The 18739-nt window shown below is 49.9% G+C and overlaps 1 protein-coding gene across 2 annotated transcripts; it reads right to left on the bottom strand.

The window, feature by feature from the left end:
- Nucleotides 1-208: 208 nt before the first annotated feature.
- Nucleotides 209-16970, bottom strand: ERMAP (erythroblast membrane associated protein (Scianna blood group)). Of its 2 annotated transcripts, none has more exons than XM_088451479.1 (6): nt 16889-16970; nt 11545-11953; nt 4580-4675; nt 2886-3142; nt 2400-2515; nt 209-1434 (listed from the first exon to the last, which is right to left on the bottom strand). In XM_088451479.1, exons 2-6 carry the CDS (start codon nt 11950-11952, stop codon nt 884-886), a joined length of 1428 nt encoding a protein of 475 aa, XP_088307605.1. In that variant the 5' UTR covers nt 11953; nt 16889-16970; the 3' UTR covers nt 209-883. The 2 variants fall into 2 exon arrangements, with proteins under 2 accessions (XP_088307605.1, XP_088307604.1); XM_088451478.1 differs by lacking the exon at nt 16889-16970 and adding an exon at nt 16614-16801.
- Nucleotides 16971-18739: the final 1769 nt, after the last annotated feature.

Below are 18739 nucleotides of genomic sequence, written 5' to 3' on the forward strand. Positions count from 1 at the left end.
CATACGAAATTATTAATATCTCCAACATAAACCTCTAAAGCATTATTTTACATTGATCAGCGGTAAGGCAGCTGGTTTACCTACTAAACGTAGAGGAAAGGAGACCACAACCAGCAGAGATGTCAGTCTGCTGCGTACACACTAAGGCCAGGTCATCGAGGCATCGACAAGGAGGCCGCAGGCTCGCTCTGAGCCCGGGGAGGCCCGGGGAGGCTGCTGTCACTGGACAATGACATTTGCCTGGCCAGGCGAGGAGAGATGACCTGGAGTCTCGGAGCAGTGAGAAGTGCTGGTCCCAGTGTGTGAGGATTCAGATCCTGAGATGTACGAGACGAGACAGTCGGCCCTCCACAGTCTACAGTGTAATGGGTGGCAATGAGGTACAAGAGCACAGGCACAACCACCAATAGTGTATGTAACCTGACGAAGAGCGTCTCCAATAAGTGAGACAAATGGGAGCGGAGCCCTTATTTTCCCCACAACTCTCATATAGACACTGCAGTCATATATGGAAGGACGGAACCTCCCGAAAAAAAGATAACAGACAGATTCAACTTCCATTCTGTCCCCAAGATCTATCATTGTGACTAATAATTATTAACGGAGGCTTATACCAGTGATCGGCTGTCCGACCCCAGATGGAATTATAATTGTATTTGTTCCCAACCCGCTCTGGAATTGGGGGAATGTTGTTCATTAAGGTAATAGTTATGGGAGGAGAAATAGAACTGAAGTGGGAGACATTCATTTAATTCGTGTCCGGAATATTTTCATTTCCCATTCCGGTGGTGACGGTGCGGTACATTCTGATCGCCCAGCGCCAGGGTAGAGTTCCCTCCGCACTGGTGCCATCCGGTGTATAATGGGTCAGTTAGATGGGCCGCTATATACGCACGGTGTTGATACGCAGCGGCTGTACATTCTTGCCATTCGCGTGGCTCTGTCCCGGACTGAAATAAGAGCACAGTTTCCCCGGGAACTTTTCGCGGAAGGTATAAAGCCACGACATATCTTCTGCATTGTAGAAGATGAGGAGCCCCTTATCATAGTCCAGATAGACCCCGACTTTCTCTAATTTGCTCTTGACGTTCAGTCGTGTCCAGGGCTCCGTGCAGGCACTGTACTGGTTCCCGTCGTGCATCACTATGCAGTAAAAGCCTCGGCCCGGCTGGATTTGGATGCTTCCTTTCCGGCTAACGGCTTCATGGGCCAGTCCTATCATCCACTGCGTTTTATCGGAGACCACCACCTCCCAGTAATGCACCCCTCCGTCAAAGACCTGCGACCCCAACACCGACACCTCCACATCAAACCGCTTTGGGGAGTCCTGCAGGGGCTGAGGATGCAGATTGCCATAGGCCACAATAGTGCAGTCATCTGAGAGGATGAGGCGCTGGTGGGCGGTGACCGGGTCAAGGGTCAAGGCTGCAGGCACTGAAAAAGGAACAGACACTAGATAAGTAACTAAGTGTGACTCAAGCACCAAAGTTCTCCAACTGAGGTACGAAAGTGATTTTGGGGTCTATGTACAAGCCTAAAGGTGCCCATCCACTAGCAGACCAGGGGAAGACGGTACGATTAAGACATCGTAATCGTAACGTCGTTCCCCTAGGGGGTGCAGTGCCTACACTGAACGATTAATCGTTCAGTGTAGGCACATCAATCATCAATCGTTATCGTCAGATTGGACTGCATGTTCGGCCGATGATTGATGTCGGAAACGACCAGCGGGAGCGCGCATCGCTGGTCGTTTCCGACATTTGGTGCACGATTTGTGGCCGATTGCACGATTACGATGTCGTAATCGTGCAATCGTACAGTGTAATCGGCTAGTGCAGGCCTGGCCAACCTGTGGCTCTCCAGCTGTTGTGAAACTACAAGTCCCAGCATGCCTTGCCAGAGTTTAACCATTCCATAATAGCAAAACTGTGGCGAGGCATGCTGGGACTTGTAGTTTGACAACAGCTGGAGAGCCACAGGTTGGCCAGGCCTGGGCTAGTGGATGGGCACCTTTAGAGACAAAGTGGACGGAAATAAAGTACCAACCAATCAGCTCCTGTCATTTTTTAAATACAGCCTGTAAAGTGACAGGTAGGAGCCGATTGGTTGGTACTTTATCTCCGACCACTTTACCTCTCTCCAAGGCTTAGTGCACAGACCCCTTTTAAGAGTTAACATCTGACGGTTTCTACCTAGGACTATAATCAGAAGTGTTGTTGAGCTAAATATTGAACATGTTAGTGAATTAGTAAATGTACATTGCAAGTACTTGATTTCCCAGTACACAGCAAAGTTCAACAAAAACATAAATAACCAGCGCTCCCCGAACAGCCCCCGACAGGTGCGTAATTCACCGAAGTACATTTCAGGCAATCGATAGACAGCGAAGAGCGACTTACCGGGGTGGATGTCTTGGAAGAGGGTTTTCCATATGGTGTATTGTAAGGGACCCATGTACTTGGAGGTGGGGAAATCTTCATACGTCAGGTTGGTCTCATGAATCTTTCCCTTTAACCTGGTGACAGAGAGTTGGGGGAGCTAGATCATCGGACACTGAAAGGTTACAATATTCTGTGATGCCCTGTTGCAGTGCAGTCAGGAACCCTATAGGTCTCTACCAATAATAATCCAATAAAGACTTTTCCACTTCATCTGACTGATAGACCAAAGACTGCTCTGGACCAATCGATAAGCGTCAGACATTAATAATCGATCCCCACCATGCAGGCGTTTGGTCCCTGTGCCCCAGCTGGAGCCGAGGCACAAGGGTCATTTCTTCCCATGTGGTTGGCTACACAGACACTTCCATACCAGTATATAAAGGATTTGTGCTCTAATATAAAAGCCGGAGTCCCATACACACTACCCCCGCCCCCCCCAGCTACCTCTCGGACAGCGAGGAGACCCCAGCCAGGAACACGTGTTTGTCGCTTTCGGCCAGACGTTCCTGCAGGATCTGCACGCCTTCCTGCACCTTCCGCAGCTGCTGGCTGTATCGCTGTACTTTGTGCTCGATGTCCGTGAAGGTCCGGGCCGTATCGGACTCCAACTCCTCCAACATGGACTTCTGGCGCTCGCGCAGCAACCGGTGGAGCCGCTCGAAGGCCTCACTGATGGTAGCGCGCAGGCTCTTTGCTGAGGACTGAACAAGACGATCGATCACACACGGTCCCGGAGACCACTTCATACATTCTCTCTGACTTATTGGACTCATTTCAACAGCCCCAAAAGAGTAATGTGTGAGCGTTTTCTTCATGGGCGACATTTGCAGAAGTAGTGGCAAGCGCCCCTTCATGCTGTCACTATACAGAAGAGCAAGCGCCCCTTCATGCTGTCACTATACAGAAGAGCAAGCGCCCCTTCATGCTGTCACTATACAGAAGAGCAAGCGCCCCTTCATGCTGTCACTATACAGAAGAGCAAGCGCCCCTTCATGCTGTCACTATACAGAAGAGCAAGCGCCCCTTCATGCTGTCACTATACAGAAGAGCAAGCGCCCCTTCATGCTGTCACTATACAGAAGAGCAAGCGCCCCTTCATGCTGTCACTATACAGAAGAGCAAGCGCCCCTTCATGCTGTCACTATACAGAAGAGCAAGCGCCCCTTCATGCTGTCACTATACAGAAGAGCAAGCGCCCCTTCATGCTGTCACTATACAGAAGAGCAAGCGCCCCTTCATGCTGTCACTATACAGAAGAGCAAGCGCCCCTTCATGCTGTCACTATACAGAAGAGCAAGCGCCCCTTCATGCTGTCACTATACAGAAGAGCAAGCGCCCCTTCATGCTGTCACTATACAGAAGAGCAAGCGCCCCTTCATGCTATCACTATACAGAAGAGCAAGCGCCCCTTCATGCTGTCACTATACGGAAGAGCAAGCGCCCCTTCATGCTGTCACTATACAGAAGAGCAAGCGCCCCTTCATGCTGTCACTATACAGAAGAGCAAGCGCCCCTTCATGCTATCACTATACAGAAGAGCAAGCGCCCCTTCATGCTGTCACTATACGGAAGAGCAAGCGCCCCTTCATGCTGTCACTATACGGAAGAGCAAGCGCCCCTTCATGCTGTCACTATACAGAAGAGCAAGCGCCCCTTCATGCTGTCACTATACAGAAGAGCAAGCGCCCCTTCATGCTGTCACTATACAGAAGAGCAAGCACCCCTTCATGCTGTCACTATACAGAAGAGCAAGCGCCCCTTCATGCTATCACTATACAGAAGAGCAAGCGCCCCTTCATGCTATCACTATACCGAATAAATAGTCAAACTATTTAAAGGGACAGAGTACGGTACAGAAATGGAAACTGCCCTTACTGTAATGTTTATTGATAAAGTGCCATGGATTACATTGGGGCGTATGGAACTAGAATGGTGACCCATTTCGCCTTCCTACCCTAATCCTGGTGACCAAAAGCCGTCTCCCTCTTTCACTTATCTGCCCTGCATTACACAGCCGATGGATGAATGCCAGCACCCCATACTACCCCTTCCACCCTCTAACTATGGTCACGATCTGTACAAACAAACTCTAACACCTGGACTTTATTCATGGCTTTAAATGAGCAGAGTTTTCTCACCTTGGTCTCTGCCAACTGGCGCTTCAGCAACTGCAGAGCTTCTGTATGCCCCTGCGCGCTCTCCTGCAACGCCTGCAGCTGATCCTTCAGTTCCCTCTAAGGTGAAAAGAGATCTGTCAGGTAATCAACTGGTTCTATAGTGCCATCCACTAGATCCTTAGTGATCACAAATTACACTGCCACCCACTAGATCCTTAGAGAAGACATATTATACTGCCACCCACTAGATCCTTAGAGAAGACATATTATACTGCCACCCACTAGATCCTTAGAAAAGACCTATTACACTGCCACCCACTAGATCCTTAGAGATCACACATTACACTGCCACCCACTAGATCCTTAGAGAAGACCTATTACACTGCCACCCACTAGATTCTTGGAAAAGACCTATTACACTGCCACCCACTAGATCCTTAGAGATCACACATTACGCTGCCACCCACTAGATCCTTAGAGAAGACCTATTACACTGCCACCCACTAGATTCTTGGAAAATACCTATTACACTGCCACCCACTAGATCCTTAGAGAAGACCTATTACACTGCCACCCACTAGATCCTTAGAGATCACACATTACACTGCCACCCACTAGATCCTTAGAGAAGACCTATTACACTGCCACCCACTAGATTCTTGGAAAAGACCTATTACACTGCCACCCACTAGATCCTTAGAGATCACACATTACGCTGCCACCCACTAGATCCTTAGAGAAGACCTATTACACTGCCACCCACTAGATTCTTGGAAAATACCTATTACACTGCCACCCACTAGATCCTTAGAGAAGACCTATTACACTGCCACCCACTAGATCCTTAGAGATCACACATTACACTGCCACCCACTAGATCCTTAGAGAAGACATATTACATTGCCACTCACTATAATGTCAGATCACACATTGCAGTGCCACCCAGAAGATTCTTCAAGAACACATATTACACTGTGACCCACTAGGCGGAAAGAAAAAGAGAGAGAATAATTTGCCTTTCCCATACAGCACAATACGCTTACTGGCCTGTAGATGTCGCCAGGACTCCTGCATGGATAGTAAGCACTTATCTAATGAGTAAAATTACCCCTACATTACAAGGGCACTTTTACTCATTAGATAAGTCTTTACTATCCATGCAGGAGTTCTGGCGACATCTACAGGCCAGTAAGCGTATTGTGCTGTATGGGAAAGGCAAATTATTCTCTTGGGGGGGTGAGGTGCTTTGGGCCCGCGGTCACTTGCATAGGATAGGCTACATAGCAGTCTGTGCCCAGGGCACACAGTGATATTGGTGTGAGTGGTGGGTGAAGGCGCTGCTGCTACCACGGGCAAAGCTAGTGCAACAATAGAAATAGGGAGCAGTAACTCCCAGTGGAAGATGGGCGAGAACACAGAGGCCCAGAGTAGGGACATACTTGCAAACTTCTCAAAAGCCCCCCTCCGGGAGAGCCCTGGAGGGTGCAGCCATGTCCGACGTGTGTGTGTGTGTGTGTGTGTGAGTCACCGCAATTACCTCATAGTGGCTCCACCCCACCCCTCATTCCTGGTGATAGCTATACTGCGCATGCACAGGTCTCCGGGAACATGGAGCCCACGCCACATTCCTGGTTATAGCTATACTGAGCATGCACAGGTCTACGGGAACATGGAGTCCACGCCACATTCCTGGTTATAGCTATACTGCGCATGCACAGGTCTCCGGGAACATGGAGCCCACGCCACATTCCTGGTTATAGCTATACTGAGCATGCACAGGTCTCCGGGAACATGGAGCCCACACCACATTCCTGGTTATAGCTATACTGAGCATACACAGGTCTCCGGGAACATGGAACCCACGCCACATTCCTGGTTATAGCTATACTGAGCAAGCACAGGTCTCCGGGAACATGGAGCCCACGCCACGTTCCTGGTGATAGCTATACTGCGCATGCACAGGTCTCCAGGAACATGGAGCCCACACCCCACATTCCTGGTGATAGCTATACTGAGCATGCACAGGTCTCCGGGAACATGGAGCCCTCGCCACGTTCCCAGTGATTTATGCAGCGCTGGCATCAGACTCCAGAGAGGCAAGTATAATGTATGGGTGCAGAGTGTGCGGTGTGAGGCCCCCTGGACCCAGGTGCCCGTGTGTACCGCACACCCTGCACCCATTAAATGCCTATGTAGGCGATAGCTCGCACATGAATGGTTTGGTTACAGCTACGTGGTCTGGAGAGAGGGGAGGGGCTTTACAGTGTAGAATCTACAGGGACGACAGCTAGAGGGAGTAATCGCGGCGGGGCACACTGCTAGGCCCATTTTTCAACCACTGTGCCGTGGCACACTAGTGTGCCGCGAGAGGTTGTCAAGTGTGCCGCGATGTCAATGCAGTCAGAGCTGACTTTACCTGTACTGCTGGCCCGGGCAGTGCTTGGCTCTACAGGGAGGCTCAGGCGCGCCCTGGCCGTGACCTATGGAGACACTGCAGCATGTGCACACCCGCCTGCACACTGCTCCCAGCTCTTATTTATTACACTGTATATATATATATATATATATATATATATATATATATATAAAAAAAATGTATTTCCGCGAAAAACTCAAAGATATTTAAAAAAAAATAAAAATATGTATTTCCTACATTCATCAGGTTGCCATGTGAAAATCAATATGGTCGCACATTGCCTGTATGACAACAGTCAGTATGTCGACACCGTAGATTACTTCTGATTCTGACCCTAACCCTCCTGGAGATGTCGGCATTCTGCAGGTGTAGATATTAATGATGTAGACATTTTAACCATGTGAATGATGACATTATATGCAGGCATCAATACTGCATACCTCACGTTACTGGCACGTTTCTCCTGGCTATGCCATATCCGTGCCCGGAGGGCGTGTTGTAAGCTATGTGACACGGCAGAGATGCGGATAATGGTAAATAAATAATCCCAGCGCGTGGCAAAAAAAAAGTGTTCCATATATAAAGCTGGGTACACACTGGGCGATATATATCGCGAGCGCGTCGGCGGGTGTGTACCCCCGGTATGTCTATGAACGACGTTATTCACAGACATAGTGCATTTGCTCTGCGGCCCATACATACAGCGAGATATATATCAGGCTGTATGTATGGGCTGTTAGCCGAGCGCCCGTACACTCGCTGCAGGGAACGCCGGTGATTGACATCTCAGCTGGGCCGGCAAATCCAAATGCCTGCCCAGTTGTGACGTCAGAGAATACATATTTAGCAGCCAATCAGTAAGTCTGTATAGCTCACCTGATCGGCCGCTGCGTCCGCGGGTCTAATCGGCACAGTGTGTACCCAGCTGAAGTGTGCAGGTCCCTTCCCACACTAAGCTATAGTTCCAGGCGGTGTGAGGGCTTCCAGGCGGTGTGAGGGCCGCCCCATCCATCATTGTTGCAGCAGCCTCTGACAGGCTTTTGTTTCACTGGCTTTTCCCCAAGAATAAAGTTACTCAGACATTAGAGATGGGGCGAGGCCCAAACACTACAGCACAGTATAACGTTACACATCAGCCCCAGCACAGAAAATAAGTTCCAATGTAAGGAGAATCTTCTCTACAAGGGGTTACATCACTACTATTACATCTGTGACCAGCAGAGGGCACCAAACTCATTCCCAGACGGGCAGGCCCTGGCCTACATGATCCGCTCCCAGTATAGTTGTGGGAGAAAGGAATTCCTGGGGCGCGTTGAGAGGAAGCTGCACTAGGTATCAGACACCAGGGGAGGCAGGACATACCTTCCCAGGGGTCTCTCTATCCTGTCCCTACTCAGCTGACATTCCTTATGGGCAGCCCTGGGGGGTGATGAGGAAATTCTAATATAGTGGCACATGTAATGTGACCTGGGCCCCATCTGTGTGGAGTTTGTATGTTGGTTTCCTGTGCATGCCCTGGTTCCCCATCTGTGTGGAGTTTGTATGTTGGTCTCCTGTACAATGCCCCGGGTTGATGTAGATGTAGACGTCCAGGGCTGCCTGACCTCTGAATAAGAGATGGGACAGAATCCCTGAGTTTGGGGAGTAAAGAGCAGAGCAGACGGTGGGCTCTATCCTATGGCGCCTGTGTCTGGTGAATGCGCCAATGGCGGCTCTACCAAGGTGATGTCACTGATTAAGGGGAGGTGTCGCAGACATAAAACCCACAGATGCAAGACAAGTCAATCGGCTGAAAGCAAAGACCAACTCTGTCCCAGCAGGACATCAGAGAGATGGGTGATACTGTGGAGAGGCGGGAGTGTTAGGCCGATAGGTGCCGTCAGGGCAGGGTGCGATAACCCCCCCAAGTGTTGCAAACTTAATAGTTTGCGTATAAGTCCGATGGAGGGTGGGCTGCGCAGGCACCGGGGTCCCCAGTGCGCAAGTGATGGGAAGCCACTGTGACCCCAGTCGCAGTGCCTTGGACGCCGCAGCCTGATTCTCAGACTGAGGCCTCGAGGACGGGAAATGGGCGATGACGGGCGGGAACCATTCTCCAAAACCGAGGCGTGCCGGGGCCAGGACCTGCGATTTCCTGGCTCTGGCAGAGGAGCTCCGTCGCACTGTCTGAAGCCATCGTTGAGCCGATATACCGCGTCTGCGGGCACAGACCTCGGATCCGCGATACCACCGGAAGTGCACAAGTACTGGCCCCTGCATAGAGTGATGGAGAAGGTAGGCAGAAACCTATGGGGGTTGTGGTGCTGGTGGACATGAAGGGACAGGAGCAGATATCGGTGAAATCTGCTGTGATCTCTCCATAACACATCTGGGGGGATACTGAATATTTGAGGGTGCTTTCGGGGGAAATCTGAAATGATAAACGGGCCCCTATGGGAGCAGCAGATTACTGACGTGTATCTGTAAGTAGAGAGGGGAAATGGAAGGATGTGTAACACACACATGTATGAGAGCTGGCGTTGTCATGGAACTGGCACAAGAACGTCTGAGCACCAATTAGTAATCATAGAAACAATGGTCTAAGCGCCATCGCTTCCAACAGCAGAGGTTCTGTGATGTATGACGTACGCAGTCTCCTGATACTGAGGGTCTATTTACTAAGCTTTGGGTGCAGATAAAGTGAACGGAGATAAGGTACCAGCCAACCAGCTCCTAACTGTCATTTTTCAAACACAGCCTACAGGGCCGGCAACAGAAATCTCGGGGCCCGGTACACTGATGTCTCTGGGGGCCCCACCTTCTCACCACCAGCCCCGACCTCGCACCTACACACAAATCCCCTGCATGTATGATATGTGAAGATTGATAATGTTAACTGAAAGCTATGCCGGCCTTTTAATAAAGTAAAATACACTATGGCTTACCACACTGTCAGCCTCAGACCCTCACCACCATCCTCAGCCCTTAGTAGATCACCTTCCCCAGCCTTCATCTCCCTTCACGTTCCTCAACCCCCACCCCCTTCATCTGCACTCAGCCCCTTCCTCTGCCCCCAGACCCTTCCTCCACACTCAGCCCCTTCCTCCACACTCAGCCCCTTCGTCCGTACTTGGGCCCTGATTCAGAGCCGGACGCTCTGACAGAGCGCTTGCTCTGAATCAGGGCCGTCCTTCCTAATTTTAGAGCGGCCTCCTGGCCGCTCGCATAGCTGTGGGTGACCACCCACAGCTATAGCGAGCGGCCAAAAAGATGGTCGCGATGGTCAAGACCATCGCGACCATCGGGCTTGCGACGAGACCCTTGTGGTAGGGTCTCGTTGCCGCAAGCCCTGGAGTGATTTTGGCTCTATCAGAGCCGAGAGCACTCCCACTGACATCACTTGTGATGTCAGTGGGGCCGGCCCCAGATGGTAGGCGTTCCCAGTGCATCATTATACTGAGTAGTGCAGTGTATCATTATTATACTGAGAATGGGTGCAGTGTATCATTATTATACTGAGAAGGGGAGTGCAGTGTAGTGTATCATTATTATACTGAGATGGGGTGTAGTGTATCATTATTATACTGAGAAGGGGAGTGCAGTGTATCATTATTATACTGAGAAGGGGAGTGCAGTGTATCATTATTATACTGAGAAGGGGAGTGCAGTGTATCATTATTATACTGAGCAGGGGTGCAATGTATCATTATTATACTGAGAAGGGGTGTAGTGTATAATTATTATACTGAGCAGGGGAGTACAGTGTATCATTATTATACTGAGGAGTGCAGTGTATCATTATTATACTGAGGAGTGCAGTGTATCATTATTATACTGAGCAGGGGTGCAATGTATCATTATTATACTGAGAAGGGGAGTGCAGTGTATCATTATTATACTGAGCAGGAGTGCAGTGTATCATTATTATACTGAGAAGGGGAGGCAGTGTATCATTATTATACTGAGAAGGGGAGTGCAGTGTATCATTATTATACTGAGAAGGGGAGTGCAGTGTATCATTATTATACTGAGAAGGGGAGTGCAGTGTATCATTATTATACTGAGAAGCGGAGTGCAGTGTATCATTATTATACTGAGAAGGGGAGTGCAGTGTATCATTATTATACTGAGCAGGGGTGCAGTGTATCAATGTCTGAACACTGGTGAGCGCCAATTAATAATCATATTAAAAAAACCGAGGGTTTAAATGCAATTGTTTCCAACATAGAAGGTTCTGGGATGGAAGTTGGGGAAGATGTACACAGACGCCACCTTTATAATGACAGAACGGCACCTCACAACTGAACGTCTATATACTAATGCTGCGTTCCCTAAAAGTGTATTAAAAATAGTACATGTCCTCAATTTCATCAATTACAGCTACATCAACGTAATGCTTACTTGCTGTACTCCCTTAGCAGCGATACCTATATTCGTACATCTCTAACGACATGCCTGGATTCTGTGTAATACAACTCCTCCGTCTGACAATGTGCACATTGGGGATAATCTTGGCCCTAGGATTTTGTGAATGTATCATAAAGAACAAATAACATCTAGGTCGGTCTGGCCTCCTGTCCCGGATGCTCACCTGTAACTCCTCGAAAGCTTCATCCACATTGGTCACCTGATGCTGCTCATGCAACGAGGGCTCATCACAGAAGAAACACACCACGGCGCGGTCCGTCAGACAGAACAGCTTGACCTTGTCATGGTCCTTGCAGGGGAACGAGCTCCTCTGAGCACTGAGGATGGCATCGAGTGGAAAGGCTGAGTATCTTTCAACAATGTTAGAGAGCTTGAGGCTGGGGGACAGAGTGGGCTCCGCAAAGCTTCTCCGGCACTCTGGACAATCCAAGGGACCTCCATGCTTTTGGCGATTCCAGTGCTCAGTGATACATTTACGACAAAAGTAGTGCTCACACCCAAAGCTCACCGGGTCCTGGTAAATGCTCAGACAGATGGAGCAGAGCAGCTCATCTTTCAGACAGCAAGCCATTCTACAGAGGGAAACAAGAGAGACATCAGCATGAAGGAGCCATTCTACAGGGGGAAACAAGAGAGACATCAGCATGAAGAAGCCAACCTAGAGGGGAGAAGAGACATCAGCATGAAGGAGCCAACCTAGAGGGGAGAAGAGACATCAGCATGAAGGAGCCAACCTAGAGGGGAGAAGAGACATCAGCATGAAGGAGCCAACCTAGAGGGGAGAAGAGACATCAGCATGAAGGAGCCAACCTAGAGGGGAGAAGAGACATCAGCATGAAGGAGCCAACCTAGAGGGGAGAAGAGACATCAGCATGAAGGAGCCAACCTAGAGGGGAGAAGAGACATCAGCATGAAGGAGCCAACCTAGAGGGGAGAAGAGACATCAGCATGAAGGAGCCAACCTAGAGGGGAGAAGAGACATCAACATGAAGGAGCCATACTAGAGGGGAAAAGAGGCATCAGCATGAAGAAGCCATACTAGAGGGGAAAAGAGGCATCAACATGAAGGAGCCATACATGCGGGGAAAAGAGGCATCAGCATGAAGGAGCCATACTTGAGGGGAAAAGAGGCATTAACATGAAGGAGCCATACTAGAGGGGAAAAGAGGCATCAACATGAAGGAGCCATACTAGAGGGGAAAAAAGGCATCAACATGAAGGAGCCATGCTAGAGGGGAAAAGAGGCATCAACATGAAGGAGCCATGCTAAAGGGGAAAAGAGGCATCAACATGAAGGAGCCATACTAGAGGGAAAAGAGGCATCAACATGAAGGAGCCATACTAGAGGGGAAAAGAGGCATCAACATGAAGGAGCCATACTAGAGGGGAAAAGAGGCATCAACATGAAGGAGCCATACTAGAGGGGAAAAGAGGCATCAGCGAGAAGGAACCAACCTAGAGGGGAGAAGAGACATCAGCATGAAGAAGCCATACTAGAAAGGAGGAGAGAACTCAGCATGATGGAGACATTCTAGAGCGGAGGAGAAACCTCAGCATGGTGTAGACATCTGTACACTGCACTTTCCCCTCTCAGTATAATGATACACTGCACTCCCCCCTCTCAGTATAATGGTACACTGCACCCCCCCCTCTCAGTATAATGATACACTGCACTCCTCCCCTCTCAGTATAATGATACACTGCACTCCCCCCTTCCCTCTAGTATTAGGACACACTGCACTTCCCCCTTCTCAGTATAATGATACACTGCACTCCCCCCTCTCAGTATAATGGTACACTGCACCCCCCCCCTCTCAGTATAATGGTACACTGCACCCCCCCCTCTCAGTATAATGATACACTGCACTCCTCCCCTCTCAGTATAATGATACACTGCACTCCCCCCTTCCCTCTAGTATTAGGACACACTGCACTTCCCCCTTCTCAGTATAATGATACACTGCACTCCTCCCCTCTCAGTATAAGGATACACTGCACTCCCCCCTTCCCTCTAGTATAAGGACCCACTGCACTTCCCCCTTCCCTCTAGTATAAGGACACACTGCACTTCCCCCTTCCCTCTAGTATAAGGACACACTGCACTTCCCCCTTCCCTCTAGTATAAGGGCACACTGCACTTCCCCCTTCCCTCTAGTATAAGGGCACACTGCACTCCCCCCTTCCCTCTAGTATAAGGGCACACTGCACTCCCCCCTTCCCTCTCGTATAAGGGCACACTGCACTCCCCCCTTCCCTCTCGTATAAGGGCACACTGCACTCCCCCCTTCCCTCTCGTATAAGGGCACACTGCACTCCCCCCTTCCCTCTCGTATAAGGGCACACTGCACTCCCCCCTTCCCTCTAGTATAAGGGCACACTGCACTCCCCCCTTCCCTCTAGTATAAGGGCACACTGCACTCCCCCCTTCCCTCTAGTATAAGGGCACACTGCACCCCCCCTTCCCTCTAGTATAAGGGCACACTGCACTCCCCCCTTCCCTCTAGTATAAGGGCACACTGCACTTCCCCCTTCCCTCTAGTATAAGGGCACACTGCACCCCCCCCCTTCCCTCTAGTATAAGGGCACACATTAAGGGGGCCTATATATCAGCAATGGATTGTGGCAATTCTGCAATTTGCAATGGATTGTGTATAAAAATCTGCAATGTATGAGGCTTCACAGATCGCAGATTGCAACCAAAAAGTGATTGGAATTGTTAAATCAGATTGTCCAACATGTTGGATGTCAAGGCCCCCATACATCAGAGATTGATTGCAGCAATCGTGCAATTTGCAATCGATTGTGTATAAAAATCTTTCCCTTTTTCAATCGATTGCAGATTGCAGAATTGCTACAAACGATTGAAAAAGGGAAAGATTTTTATACACAATCGATTGCAAATTGCACGATTGCTACAATCAATCTCTGATGTATGGGGGCCTTCACAGATGGCTTGGGGCTGTAGATTGATGGTGTATGGACATGATTTGCAGACAGTTACTAGTAAAATGATGGAGCCTTTCGAGATTTTGGCAGATCTGTGTTTACTGCAATCGATCTGCAAATCAATGAAAAAGATCTGTAGTGTATGGGCGCAGATTGAAAGATTGAGAAATCCCAAAATCGGGCAATAAATCTTCAAATTGTTCAATTGTGGTTTTCAGATTGCTGATGTATGGGGGCTTTTACTCTCTTCTCTGACATATTAAGGTGCCCATACATCTGCGACGGATTGTTGCGATGTAGCAATGCCAATCTTCTGGGTGGAAACGCCGACCGCCCACCATCGATGTTCAGCGATCAGTCGCAGGATCGCTGAAATTTTACATGTTAAATGTCACCGATTAGACAATCACGATAATTTTTTGATCGTGATCGTCAAATCGGGAAAATCCAACATGTTGGATTTCTGCGATGCCGGGTTGCAGCATCGCAGGATGGCGGCAATCCATCGCAGATGTATGGGGCCCTTAATATACACTCAGCTGCTTCCGGGCCTGGAGAATGTGGTAGATTGGCCGGGGATCTCTCTCCACCGATTTACATCTCTCTTGTCCTGATCACTGAGCAGTTCTAGAAATCACCCTATAGCACAGCACATACAGTAATACAATGACAGAGACATCACAGCTTATCATAAAGCTAATGGAGCTAGAAGATAACATTGTACCTATCCCCATCTCCCCCCACGCAGTCAGCCTCTGTGAGGCTATCACTACTTGTCCTCATCTCTCCCCATGCAGTCTGCCTCTGTGGGGGCTATCACTGTACCTGCCCTCATCACTCCCCCCCCCTCCCCCCGCAGTCTGCCTCTATGAGGCTATCACTACCTGTCCTCATCTATCCCCATGCAGTCTGCCTCTATGGGGGGGCTATCACTGTACTGTTCTCATCTATCCCCCATGCCGTCTGTCTCTATGGGGGCTATCACAATATCTGCCCTCATCATTTCTCCCATGCAGTCAGCCGCCATGGAGGCAATCACTGTACCTGCCCCCATCTCCCCCCCCATGCAGTCGGCCTCTATGGGGCTATAACTGTACCTGCCCCCATCTCTCCCCCCATGCAGTCGGCCTCTATGGGGCTATAACTGTACCTGCCCCATCTCAACCCCCATGCAGTCGGCCTCTATGGGGCTATCACTTAACCTGCCCCCATCTCTCCCCCCATGCAGTCGGCCTCTATGGGGCTATAACTGTACCTGCCCCATCTCAACCCCCATGCAGTCGGCCTCTATGGGGCTATCACTGTACCTGCCCTATCTCTCCCCCTATGCAGTCGGCCTCTATGGGGCTATCGCTGTACCTGCCCCATCTCTCCCCCTATGCAGTCGGCCTCTATGGGGCTATCGCTGTACCTGCCCCCATCTCTCACCTCATGCAGTCGGCCTCTATGGGGCTATCACTGTACCTGCCCCATCTCTCCCCCCATGCAGTTGGCCTCTATGGGGTTATCACTGTACCTGCCCCAATCTCTCACCCCATGCAGTCGGCCTCTATGGGGCTCTCTCTCACCTCATGCAGTCGGCCTCTATGGGGCTATCACTGTACCTGCCCCAATCTCTCCCCCCATGCAGTCGGCCTCTATGGGGCCATCACTGTACCTGCCCCCAACTCTCCCCCCATGCAGTCGGCCTCTATGGAGCCATCACTGTACCTGCCCCCATCTCTCCCCCCATGCAGTCGGCCTCTATGGGGCTATCACTGTACCTGCCCCCATCTCTCCCCCCATGCAGTCGGCCTCTATGGGGCTGTCACTGTACCTGCCCCATCTCTCCCCCCATGCAGTCGGCCTCTATGGGGCTATGACTGTACCTGTCCCTACCTTTCCGCCATGCAATCAGTTACTATGGGTGGCCTCCCAATGTACCTGTCTCTGCCTTTCCTCCATGCAATCAGCCTCTATGGTGGGCTGGGGGGCTACCACTGTACCTGTCCCGGCCTATGCAACATGCAAATCAGCCCTTTTTTTAGGGGAATGGCTACCACTGTACCTGTCACTACCTGTCCTCCATGCAATCAGTATGTATGGGGGTGGGGGGCTAGGACTGTACCTGACCTTATCCTTCCTCCTTGCAATCAGCCTCTATAGGAGGGGGCTACCACCACTGTACCTGTCTCTACCTCTCCTCCTTGCTATCAGCCTGTATGGGAGGGGGGCTACCACTGTACCTGTCTCTACCTTTCCTCCTTGCTATCAGCCCCTATAGCAGCTAATGAAATCCAGACAAACCTGAGATGCAGAGCCGGGTGGTGCAGACCCGTCCTAGGCTGACAGCAGCATGCCCCCTCCCCTGCAGCTCACAGGTTCAGCTGCTGCTATCCTGCTCCAGGTCAGAAAGCAAATGCAATCCCACCCCTGGGAACATGGGACAAACCACAGCAGCACCTGCAGCCCTGAGCAGAGGTCACCCCTCATTGTACCCCCATCCCCGGCCTGACTACCTCTTCAGGGCCCCCGGCAATGGGGATACTAGGGACGCAGCAGCACGGTGTCCTCTCACTTACACAAGCTATGACAGGGGGGGAGAACGCCTCCACCTGTCTGATCCCCCTATATTCACACAGTGGTTCAGTCCATCATTTCCTCATTGTTCTGCACACAGCTAGTGAGAGCAGAGACAAAGTGAGGAGGGAGGGGGGAGCTTAAAGTGACAGAGTCCCCCTCAGTCTCCCCTTATGCCAGGTGCTAAGGGGAGGGGGCCGGCTACTAGTTATGTATATAGGACCAGCGTATTCTGTTGCACTTTACAATTGGCAATTTTAAGATCTGGTTTTTTTAAATTAAGCAGAAGTGATTAGCATCAGCCACGACCACTGGGCCGTAAAATGGAGGCCAGGTGCACTACAAAGCTCTGTCACCGGGTACCTAACCTTCCTGCTCACCACAGTCCAGCAATGGCCGGCCTGTGGTCACAGGACTGACTGCTGCTCCATAGTCACATTATTACGGCGATAGCAGGAATCGGTCCGTAGCAGAACTGCTTATTTCCGTTTCGTCTTTTGAAAGTGAAAGATGACGCGTATGTGAACTGATCTAGTCCCTTCGCTGCAGGACTCAAAATCAGCACATACCTTAAAACTGTGGAGAATGAGTCCACATTGTTGCCCGCTGCTTGTAAAGCAATTTTTTTATTTTTATTGGGGCCCATCGCTGCGATGGGCAGCAATAAAAAAAAAAAAATTGCTTTACAAATAATGAGTGTAAGGGGCATATTTACTAAAGTGCGGGTTTTTAGAAGTGGAGTTGTTGCCCATAGCAACCAATCAGAGCTATTATCCTCTAGAACAGTGGTTCTCAACCACGGTCCTCAGGACCCCATACAGTTCACGATTTCCAGGTTACCTAGCAGGTGCACAGGTGCATTCATGACTTACTAACCTATTTTAAAAGATCCACAGGTTAGAGCTAATTATTTATCTTGTGATTCTGTGAGGAGATCTGAAAAACATGCACTGTTTGGGGTCCTGGGGACCGAGTTTGGGAACCTGTGGACTATACAGTATGTAGGCTTACCATACACTCCCTTTAAACCGAGACACTCATGAATTACACAGATTCTGTGGCTGGCTGACTCCAAGCCTGCATTTCACCTGGTACTAATCAGCCACAGAACCTGTGTAATTCATGAGTGTCCCGGTTTAAAGGGATAGTATGGTAAGCCTATCTATATGTGCACTATAACCCCCATAATGGCATCTGTACACGTGGGGTCACTTTAATGTTATCTTTGCATCTTGTTTATACATTTCCTTTTACATGGTAAATGCAACTTTTTTTAGTTGTTAATAACAATGTCTAGACATGTACAACCCAGGCGCATATACTACGGTTCTCTCAAGGTGTAACCCAGGCACATATACTACGGTTCTCTCTCCTGGTGTAACCCAGGCACATATACTACTGTTCTCTCTCCTGGTGTAACCCAGGCACATATACTACTGTTCTCTCCTGGTGTAACCCAGGCACATATACTACTGTTCTCTCCTGGTGTAACCCAGGCACATATACTACTGTTCTCTCCTGGTGTAACCCAGGCACATATACTACTGTTCTCTCCCCGTGTAACCCAGGCACATATACTACTGTTCTCTCCCGGTGTAACCCAGGCACATATACTACTGATGTCTCCCGATGTAACCCAGGCACATATACTGCTGTTCTCTTCTGGTGTAACCCTGGCACATATACTACTGATGTCTCCTGATGTAACCCAGGCACATATACTACTGTTCTCTTCTGGTGTAACCCTGGCACATATACTACTGTTCTCTCCTGGTGTAACCCAGGCACATATACTACTGTTCTCTCCCGGTGTAACCCAGGCACATATACTACTGTTCTCTCCCGGTGTAACC

This window comes from Taudactylus pleione, unplaced genomic scaffold (assembly GCF_031769625.1).
Source record: "Taudactylus pleione unplaced genomic scaffold, aTauple2 ptg000549l, whole genome shotgun sequence".
Taxonomy (NCBI): domain Eukaryota; kingdom Metazoa; phylum Chordata; class Amphibia; order Anura; family Myobatrachidae; genus Taudactylus; species Taudactylus pleione.